At 51.3% G+C, this 10,695-nt stretch overlaps 1 protein-coding gene across 1 annotated transcript in view; it reads left to right on the top strand.

Moving 5' to 3' along the window:
• The window catches only part of NOD2 (nucleotide binding oligomerization domain containing 2), a 27,121-nt gene that overhangs the window by 11,956 nt on the left and 4,470 nt on the right, over nucleotides 1–10,695 (top strand). Inside the window, exons 5-10 of the mRNA XM_007459472.1 lie at nucleotides 1,312–1,395; nucleotides 1,620–1,703; nucleotides 3,973–4,056; nucleotides 5,963–6,046; nucleotides 6,565–6,648; nucleotides 8,326–8,409. Of these exons, the coding sequence (XP_007459534.1) occupies nucleotides 1,312–1,395; nucleotides 1,620–1,703; nucleotides 3,973–4,056; nucleotides 5,963–6,046; nucleotides 6,565–6,648; nucleotides 8,326–8,409 (504 nt within the window). The remainder of the gene's footprint in view (nucleotides 1–1,311; nucleotides 1,396–1,619; nucleotides 1,704–3,972; nucleotides 4,057–5,962; nucleotides 6,047–6,564; nucleotides 6,649–8,325; nucleotides 8,410–10,695) is intronic.

Here is a 10,695-nt window from a genome sequence, read left to right as displayed (position 1 = left end):
GAAAGAGTCAGAGACAGGGAGGGCGGGCGGGAAGCGGGGAAGAGAGAGAAAGGAAAAGAGAGAGAGAGGTTTCTCTCCCACAGTGCCAAGTTGCATCTCTCCCACTTGAAGCTGTTTCCATGCCAACCAAAACCCTCAGGCTTCAAGAAGCCCCATACACAAAGTGCACCAACGCGTGTAGATTTCTTTAGACCCCGATTCTGACTCTAGGGCGATGGCTTTCGAAGTTTTTTGACTGTGACCCACAGCGAGAGAGGGTGTGAGCAAGCACACGGGCATGTCAGCTTGAAATTTCACAAAATGACTTATTCACCGTGATACGCTCTGCTCTCTTTTTCCTTTCTCTTCTTTTTCCAATTTAAAAATGCTGCTCTAAACCTTCTGAGTTGATTTTGTGATCCACCAATGCATGAATCTGACGTTAAGAGGCCAGAGCAGGCCGGAAGGGAGAGGCTGTACAACGGCATCGTTTAGAGTGGCCTTTGGAGCCAGAAAACCTAGGCCACAATCCTTTAGGTGCTGTGCAACCTTAGTGAAGTCACTTCACTTGCTGGGCCTCAGTTTCCTTCTCTCTGGTGGACATAATAGTACCTACTTCATTAAAGATTAAAGAAGAAAAAAAAATGAACAAAAACACAAAAAAAGGTTGAGGAAGATTAAATATTGTTACTATTGGGAAGTGCTCCATACGTGCCAGTGATCATATTACAGGTAGCTTTTACTATGTGCCAGGTGCGCACAGGGCTTTATGTGCGCTATCTCTTTAAATCCTCACCAGAGCCCAGTGAGGTCGGCATTACCATCCTTCCTTTTCTACAGATAAAGGGACCAGCAAATAGCTAGTAAGCGGCCCCCAGGATCAGAACTTCCTTTGAGGGACTCCAGAGAGCTTGAGGTGTTAACCTTTAAGTCAGGGCCTCCCAAGTTGGCCTGAAGATGCAGAATCATGGGCACAGTTATTAAAATACACAGATCCCTGAGCTCCTCCCCACACTTGCGGACTCACCAGCTCCAGAGGAGGGGCCCGAGAGTCTGTTTTATTTATTTATTTATTTATTTATTTATCTATTTGTGTGGGCTCTGGGTCCCCACTTCCGGAACCCCCCAGCCTACAGAGTGAGTGACATCAGCACCCTGGCCAGGCATGGGGGAGTCTCCACTTTTCTGGGGTGCTCTTTCCTTGCGGTGTTTCCCAGAAGCACAGATGCTGGCACTTCTGGCTTGAGCAAAGGTCTCTTTTGGGGTTTTGTTCGTTTTTTCCCCTCTCTCATCGGCTCTGTTTTCAAATTTATTTATTTTGTATTTTTTCAGCTTGCGAGATAACAACGTCTCAGACCGAGGCATCTGCAAGCTCACCGAACAGGCTCTTGGCTGTGAGCAGCTGCAGAAGTTAGCGTAAGTCAGGCTGGGCCGTGGACGTTTGGCCCCGTGTCCGCAGCCTCACTCCAGGCCATGCCGCCTGGGCAACAGCTGTGAGCAAGGGACAGGCTGGGACAGGGACGTTTGCGTGGTCGGAGGGGACTCCTGTCCTGAGGGACCCGGCTACCCGGGCTTTGGGTGGCCGCTGTCCACTGTGCCTCATCTCATCTCCATGTCTCTTCTCTCTCGGAAATTTCCAGTCTTTTCAACAACAAATTGACCGACGGCTGTGCACACTCCATGGCCAAGCTCCTCGCATGCAAGCAGAATTTCTTGGCTTTGAGGTGAGTCTGGGGCTTCCCTACCCCTGGAGACTGTTTCTCATCCCCACAACTGAATCAGTTTGGTCTGGTCTCAGCTCATAATGGGCGCGTGACCTTCTCGCTGAATACAGGGGCAGTGTCTCGTTGTGAGCAGGGTTTCACTAATGCTGTGACCGCCCCAGCAAACTCTGGGCCAATTCCACTGAGGCTTCCTGCCCTTTGACCTTTATCTCCCAGGACTGAAGAGCGTTTCCAGGACCTTTTTCTTCCCTGTGTCTAAGAGTGTCACCAGCTCTCTGGGGCGCCCGAGTTCCCTGATGTGCATTGAGCACGTGCTTGGCAGGGGTCGGAATGCAGCCATCACTTGTCACCACAGCGAGGCAGTCAGGTGCCAAAAAGTTCTCAGAAGGTCCTTTTACTGCATGGGGTGGGGGTGGGGGTCCAGTCTGGGAAGTCTGCGTTTCTGCTGCTCTCAACCCTCTCGGCCTCAGCTGGAGTCTCTCTCCCATCTGACACTGTTGTGTCGCCCCTCCAGCTAGTCCCTGGGTTGGCCTGGCTTCTCTTTCTCTCTGGGATATTCTTGCCTCCTGGATTTATGAGGCAGTAAAAGAAGACAAAGTGAGGAGTTGCCTCCATCCTTTTTTTCTACCTGCTGGGCTGGGTTTAGGGATAGGAGCTGCCATTTTGAAATTGTTGACTCAGTCTCAGGCAGGGCTGCTGAGGCCAACACCAGAGGTGTCATACTGTACCAAGGACTCTCTTTTGCTGCCACCACCTGCTCCTCCCAACTCCGGAACCCGAGAGCAGCTGTGGCCAGAGCTGGGCTGGCCCAACCTCCAGGGAGGGCTGTAGGGTAGCAGAAAGGTGCTGCACCCAGAACTTGAGACCCGTGTTTTTGGTCAATATAGCATCATAGTTGAGAGCACAGGGCTCTGGAGCCAGACCAACCACGGTTTGGATCCAGCATCCCTGAGATTTGAATCCTCATTAGCTGTGTGACCTTGGGTCAGCCTACTATCGCTGTGAGCTGGAGATAAAATGGAGATAATGGTTATAGCTACCTCATAGGTTGTTGTGATGATTAAGCGAGTTAACATACATCAAAAGCTGGCACAATATAGTGAGTGCCTTCTATAGGGCGCTTAGTGCCTGAAAGATGGTGGGTAAATCACGTAAGTTCTCAGCACGTTTATTCTGTTCATCCAGTGCTCCCAGGAGGGATTAGATGTGCAACAGATTTATTGGGGAAAATGCCTACAAGGGAAAATTGGGGAAAGAAGCTGGGGGAGGCTGGGAGAGTTGGCCGACTGCAGTGTAGGTCTGACCCTGAGTGAGGGAGAGAGGGAAGGAAGGAGGGGTGGGAGGAAGCATCTTAGACCCCAGTGCGGATCGGGGAGAGGACAGAAGGCTGTTGGGGAGTCCTCCAGCCAGTGTGCCTAGCAGAGGAGTCTCAGGTCTCCCAGTCCTTGGCTGGGAGCAGCCCGTTGGAAACAGGCCTTGGTGCAGAGGGGCATCGGACTTCCCAGCACGGCAGCTGGGGCCCTTCGTTACCCAGGAAGCTCAGAGGTCTGAGAGGCTGCCACACCCCTTCCGGAAGGGAATAATAATACCTGCCCTACAGGATTGTTGTCAGCCAGAGTGGCTTAAAGTGTATGAAAGTTTTTTGAAAGATGAAACTGTATTACTATTCCAGGAAGCCTCGAGCTGTGGGTGAGAGTTCTGGGAACCTCCCTGAAACTCTCTGAGGTGTCTGGAGTTTGCTGAAACCCCCTGCTTGACCCCTGTCCGAAGGCTTAGCAGGATCCCTTTCTTTCTTTCAGCCACCTTGGCCGGCTCCAGGCCCTTTCCAAACAGGTGGAGGCTACTGGGCAGCCACAATGAATCTGGGAAGGCTGCAGGGGGGAGGCAGGGTCTAGCGAGGAGAGAGTGGAACAGTGAGTCACCCTTGCTCCCTGGGGGAAGCCTCCTTCCTGGGCGGCTGCCTCTTGTGGTTCCTGCTCAAACCTGTCCCATTGCTTTGCAAAACAGGCCCTTCTACTCCTTTCCCTTTGCTGGTGGAAAATGAAGTCCGCAGGAGCCTTGAGGGAGCTCCCCGGCGTGAACAGCACGCACCACTTCTGCCCAGCTGGAACTGGAGGGCTGGTTCCTGCATCCTGCAGAGAAGTCCTCAAAGCTTTCTTCCCTGTTTCTCTGTCCAGGCCGCACTTCCCCCACCAGACCCCGGTCTCGGGGCACTAACGGTCCTCCCATCCTGCTCTCTTTCTCAGCTTCCTCTGTCTTTTCCTTCCAGGCTGGGGAACAACCACATCACAGCCGCGGGAGCCGAGGTGCTGGCCCAGGGGCTCAGAGCCAATGCCTCCCTGCAGTTCCTGGGGTAGGTGGGATTCTGGGGCGGAGGGGCTTGTGAGGATTCAGGGGCAGGCGAAGCCACCTCTTCAGCCAAAAGGCCCCAGAGGCCGCCCAGGCTGCAGTGGGGAGGGCGAGGCAGGGAGAGCGTGGGTGGCCCTTGGCTGCCTCTGCCTTTGCTTCGAGCTCAATAAACAGGAAGTTCAGGATGTCAGGGTTGGGGGAGGGCAGAGCCCATGAGCAGTGGCAGAAAGTCCTCGAGGGCACTAGGGCTGTGCTTCTCACCTTTGTCTATAGGTTGGAACCACTTGGGAGCTCCTGAAGAATGCCACTGCCTGCCCCAGACCAATTAAATGAGATATCCAGTTACAAGGTCCAGGAATCAGTAATTTTAAAAAGCTCCCCAGATGATGTGCAGCCTGGGGTGAGAGCCAAGGAAAGAGAAGGAAGTGGGGAAGTTTGGACACTGAACCCAGGATGGGAGGGGCTGCACCAAGTCCTGCAGAGCCCTTGCCACCTGTAGGGTCATGCCAGGCCTGCCAGGGAGGGGAGAGGGGTCAGACGCAGGCGGGGAGGGCAGTCCTGCAGACCTCAGGGCCCCTGAGTGGGGCTTCCTCTGTTTGCTGGGCAGGGCGATACCCTCCAGTGTTGTACCTGTACAGTCCCCTGCAGACCCTCTTCTGTCCTGTCTTCTCCTGGTGTAAACTAGGATCCATTTGATAAGAACTGGGGGCTTTAGAACCCAAGACTGTAGGAAGAGAGAATGACCTTAGGGCTGGGTGTTCCAACCCATTTTATAGGCAGGCAAGTTGCCCTCCAGCTCAGTTTGAGCCCTGAGTGGCACCGCATTGCTGGAGACATCAGCACCTTTTCCAGGATGCATTAGTAGCAGCACAGAGTCTAGGAAAGGGTGGCCGCGGCCCCACAGAGTTCCTTCCTGCTTGAGATCACATCTTGCACATTGGGAGATGTTTATCTTTCAACACGTTATTTATTAAGGTACCTGTCTGGGCCTGGCCCTGTGCTAAAATCTCAAACACTATCATATGATACAAACTGTTCTGTAGCTTGCATTTTGTTTTTCTTATAGGCATTTTTTTTCATATGACATGATCTCATTTTTTAAAAGAATAGCTGCCTTAGTATTCTGGTGGATGTCGTGATGCGTTTAGCTGGTTGCATGTCGATGCACACTTTAAGCTGTTTGCAGGGTTTTTGCTATTACAGTGTCACATCCCCGGAGCACAGAACAGTGCTGGCACAGGGCCAGAGCTCAATAACTATTCACCTAAGGAGTGAAAGTGCAGTGAGCATCTCAGGGCCACTGTCTCTGCTCACGTGGGCACCTACAGGTCCAGCCTAACTTCCCACACATAAAATGGCCAGGTCCCAAGGTGTGACCGGGGCTCCACCTTTGAAAAGGGGTGTGTCCAAATTAGGGTGTGTCTGAGGTGTATGAGCCAAAAGGTGGAGTTAGATGCCGTGAAGGGCCCGGGGATGTGAAGGAGGAAGAAATGAAGAGCTGGCTTGTGGAAGAACAGTTAGCCTTGTTCTGGGTGGTCCCAGAGGTAGTTAGGGACTCATGGGTGGCAGTTAGCACAAGCACGTCTGACCTAATGTCAGGAAAAATATCACAACCATGAATTGGCATGGTTGAGAATGAGTTCCTCGTCCCTGAGGGTGTACACTGGGTGGGCCTCTAACTATTTTGTAAGCCTGATTTAAGAAGCTAAACAAACCTGAGTGAAGTTTGGCCATCCCTCCAAAAAATGGAGGCAAGTTCACTTTGCTGGGACCTAGGAGTCCCCCTGAGACCTTTCTGGGATTGGGTGGTCCTGCCCCTCTGATTGGGGCCACAGAGAGGAAAGGCACATGTCTAGAACACATGGCAGGTTCTCACTGACACTATCTGTTGGCTCTGTTGGACTTTTCAGGCTCTGGGGCAACAAGGTGGGTGACAGGGGAGCCCAGGCCTTGGCTGAAGCCTTGGGTGATCACCAGAGCTTGAGGTGGCTCAGGTATGCCTCAGTGTTTGTCCTGAAATTGTCATGGGGGAGCCAATAGGAGGAGGGAGGAGCTTGGGCCAGTTCTGAAGACCTTTGAACTTCATTTTTAGCCCCCTGTATTAGATAATTGGATGAGAAAGAAAAACCACTAGATTTGGAGTCAGGACACTTGAGTCTTTCTGGGTGACTTTGCGTCACTTCTCCTCTCGGGAGTCTTGATTCCCTGTCTGTACACTGGAGGTCTTGGGCTAGATCAGATACACTTTAGCTCAAGGGCCAACTCCAGTCTGTTAGTGGGGGCTGCCCAGTACACTATGTTGGGAGGGATTCTAAAGCTACTTCTGGGCTTAATGAAAAAGAGCACTGTAATCAATTAGTGATGTCTGACACTGTAATCAATTAGTGATGTCTGACATGGAGCAGACTAGGACATGGGGCAATGTGTGCCATGCATTTTGCACTTCATGGGTTATCTTATCTCTGAGGTCCCTCCCTGCTCTGACACATGTTTGTTCCTTGATTACATCCAGCCTGGTGGGAAACAACATTGGCAGTGTGGGCGCTCAAGCCTTAGCATTGATGTTGGGAAAGAACGTGGCCCTGGAAGAACTCTGGTGAGTTTAGGGGATTCATTGCTCTAGAGAGGCAGACATCAGCCTTTCTTCATTCTCTGGCCTCATCTGTGGAAGCCATTGTGTGTGTAAGACAAAGATGGATGACTGAATGATTGGGCGATTGTGTTTATCTTTGTCCTGGGTGACATGAAGCTTATAGAGCCTGGCATATAGGTGCTAATTCTTTTCATTTAATTATATTGATTGGTTTGTTGGTTTGTTTACTGCCTCCCTGGGGCATAATGGTTAAGAGAACAGACTCTGGAATCCAGCCAGCTGACATTCAAGGCCTGCTGTGATCTTAGGCAAGTTAAGTAACAATCTCTGAATCTTAGGTTTCTTACCTGTAAAATGAGAGTATGGTTGCTTTCCACTGTAAAACACTTTTGTAAGAATTAAACGAGGTAATGCTTGTGAGGAGCGTAGTACAGTGTCTGGAGTGTGTGTAAGCACTCCATAAATGTGAAATTGTAGTAGTGACAGTATTTCTACTACTCTTGCTGCTGCTGCTGCTCCAATGACTGCTGTTTTGTCATTTCGGGGTGAATGTGAGTGCCTAAGGACACTGGATATTAAAGTCAGGGTCATGTGCAAGGTGGAGTAGAGTTTGGCGGAAGTTAAAAGATGAACTATGAGTCATATTTATCCCGATTCCTAGCTTTCCATCCTTTAGCTGCCACTTGTCTATCCTTCTTCTGACATATTCTGGGCAGTTCCAAATTATATCAGGGAGATAAAATGCTGAATGTTTGATTTTTCCGGGAAGGATAAAGGCACTGAAACCTATGAGCATGGCCACAAAATGAATATTGCCAATGGGCCTTGGCAGGGCCCACTAGCAGGGCCCAGGACTCACTAGCACTGCCATTGTACCATTGAGTATATCCTGATTGGGTTCTACAGCTTGGAATTTCTTGTTAGGGGAGTGCCTCACTGTGAGTGTATCGGTTATGACTGCATTAGGCTGCAAGTGATGGAATACCTTTATTTACAGTGGCTTAAACTTGTAAAGGATTGATGTTTTCATGTACATGCAGTTTGGAGGTAGGCAGCATAGGGCTGGTATGGCAGCTACATGAGGCCAGCAGGGGTCTGGACTCTGTCTCTCTAATCCTTCACATCCTTAGCGTGTGGTTTCATCCTCATGGTTGGTTTCCTCATGGTCACAAGCACCCACAGCACTCCTTCTGTATTCCAGGTTCAGTCTCTATATCCAGGAAGGGCAAAAGGCTGGGTCTCTCCCCTTTAAAGAACATTCCCAGAGGTCCCATCTGTCAGTTTCTCCTTATGTGTTGGTGGCCATGTGGATGTCACTTGGCCAACCCTGGCTGCAGTGGAGAGCAGGAAATGTAGTTTTTCCACCAAGCACATGGCTGCTCCAAATGACATTAGCCTTCCATTAATGAGAAAGAAAGGGAAAATGGGTATTGAGTCACTGGGACATGAGGGAACTTCTTATATGAAGGAGCCCTGGGGAAAATTCTCTCCCAGAGATGTCCCAGGAATTGAGAACCCTCATACCCTGCTTGGCCTGTTCTTACTTTACTGGTATATGTGGGTTTTCAGATGTTGGATATTCTTAATTGGGGGGGGGGCACATGCATTCATTTTTATTGGCGTCATCTTCCATAATAAACATTACCATATCAACTGGGTTTTCTCCCTTGTTCTTGCCAGCCTGGAGGGGAACCATGTCCAGGATGAAGGTGTGTGCTGTCTCGCGAAAGGACTTGAGAAAAATTCAAGTTTGAAAGTCCTGAAGTAAGGAACCTGTAAGCAGGAGCTGGGCCAGTAATGACTGGCCTTGGGAGGGGGTGTTTCTGAATCAGAGATCTGGGAGGCTTCCCAACCTGGCTAACTCACAGGAGGTGGCCCGGTAGAAAACTGCTGTTTTTTCTGTGTTCCCCCAATCCCAGGCAGGGGTTCCAGTGTACATTGTTTACTTGGGAGGTAGTCCCCGCAAACACTGGCGAGAGGTTAGTGAAATGAGGCCGGGGAGGGACAGTAACCAAAAAAAGGTGTGTTATCAAGCCAGTTATCACTGGGGACCTCTGGGGTACAATCCTGTGGGCGAGAGGCAGCGGGGGTATTTATCCACCAGCTGCTGTCCTTCACATATTGAAGTGTGCTTGTGGGGATATTTGTTTTCTGGCACATCTGGCTTGCCCTGAACATGGCTGAGCATGCTCCTGGGGTCAGCAGAAAGGCCTCAGGCAGAGAATGGGGGTCTTCCCGGCAAGCAGCCCTCAGAGGTGAGAGCTGAGGCAATATGGGTGGGTTGCCCACAGCATCTGCTATAGTGACTTACAGGCTGGGCCCTTCCCCCCCTCCAGGGGTCCTCTCTGACTCAGGCAGGAGAATTCTGATGGTCATTCCCCGTGATTCCTCTTGGTGTGTTATGCAGGCAGGCATGCTTGCTTTTACTCATGTGTGCGTTCATCCATTTATGTATTGATGCAAGAAATGTTTCTGGAGCGCCCAGTCCGTGCCAGGCTCTGTTTGAGGCACTGAGGATAGAGTGGTAAAAAGGCCCCTGCTCACATAGCTCTTAAATTTGAACAGGAGAGACAGATGATGAACAAGTAAACAAATGAGACCATTTATGTTAGTAATAAGTGCTCTCAAGAAAATTCCAGAGAGAGATGACAGGGAGTGACTGGAGAGGGTAGGGGAGTTGCTGCTCGGTAAGGCCTCTCTAAGAAGGTGACATCTGAGTTGAAACCTGAATAACAAGAAGGTTCCCGCCATGCCGAGGTCTTAGGAACGTGCGATCCAGCTGGGCAGAACAGCAAGTGCAAAGGCCCTGTGGCAGAAACGAGCTTGGTGGTTTTGAGAACAGAAGGAGGGCCTGTGAGCTTGGACTGTAGTGGATGGTGGAGTGGGAAGGAGCTGGCCACAGCAGCCTCAGAGCCCTGGGAAAGATTCGGGAGTTTATTCTAAGGACATTGAGAAGCCTTCGGAGGGTTTTAATGAGGGCAGTCATGGGATCTGATTTATATCATCCAAAGATCGTGCTTATTGCTTTGTGCAGAACAGGTGGAAGGAGGGTAAGATGGAAGCAGGGAGACCAGCCAGGAGGCTCTTGCACCCTTCCAGGCAAGAGATGGAGAGTGGATCAGGCTGAGGGCAGTGGAGGAAGCTGGTGAAAGGGGATGGCAGCTCGTGGAGGTCCTGCGGGTCCAGAGCTGGAGGGCTGGGCAGTGGTGGTGTTGCCGGCGAAGTGATCAGGGGACCACTGGAGGTGCACTCAGTGGTCAGGGACCCGTGCCACAAGGAGAGGGATGGCGGACGTGAGCAGGGGTCCAGCCAGTGGTCACCACAGGCTTGTGGAACGGTGCTCTCTGAGGCTGGCACCACACCAGCCATGGTGCCAAAGGTCTCATTTCCCAGGTGTGTCAGGGCACCAGGAGATGGCCCTTTTTGCTAGAGGAGACTGGCCTCTGCCCTGGCAAGCGTGGCCTGGGGGAAACACTCACCTTCCGAGACCAGCAGACAGCTGCAGCTGGGAGAACGTCTGCTTTGCTGCCAACCCGCCATCCACTCTGGCAACACTTGTTTGTGTTGCTTCACAGGGGCTAGGAAGTTGCCAAATGTTTGGGGAAAACACTTCCACTCGTCACATGGATGAAGCTCGGGCTCGGAGGCCCTGGTGAAGCTTGGGTTTTTCTGCGCTGGGATCCCAGGCTTTGCACGCAGGGCGGCTCTTGGCAATACCTGGTTTATTATCGACCATGTGTGGATGAGGCGCATTTGTCCTCCCTCATTGTCACAGACTTACCCCACTCGAACCCCACAGATGCCAGGCAGTGGGAGCCGCCGATGTCCCACGCTGCTCTGTCGAGAGTCTTATAATTCAGCACCACTGAACTGTATCCTCCTCCACTGTTTCTCCATAAAAATCAAGCTTCTCACATATCTTAAAAAAGAAAAGCAAAGCTTACATCCTTCATCCAGACGTGGTCTGTGCCAAGCCTTGGTTAAGACTGCAGGCTCTGGAGCCTGACAGCTGGGGTTTGGGCCCCAACTCCACCATTACCAGCCATTCCT

The sequence above is a fragment of the Lipotes vexillifer genome, unplaced genomic scaffold (assembly GCF_000442215.2).
Source record: "Lipotes vexillifer unplaced genomic scaffold, Lipotes_vexillifer_v1.1 scaffold342, whole genome shotgun sequence".
Classification (NCBI taxonomy): Eukaryota; Metazoa; Chordata; class Mammalia; order Artiodactyla; family Lipotidae; genus Lipotes; species Lipotes vexillifer.
Note: the sequence above shows the minus strand (reverse complement) of the source record. Positions and strands in the feature narration are given on the sequence as shown.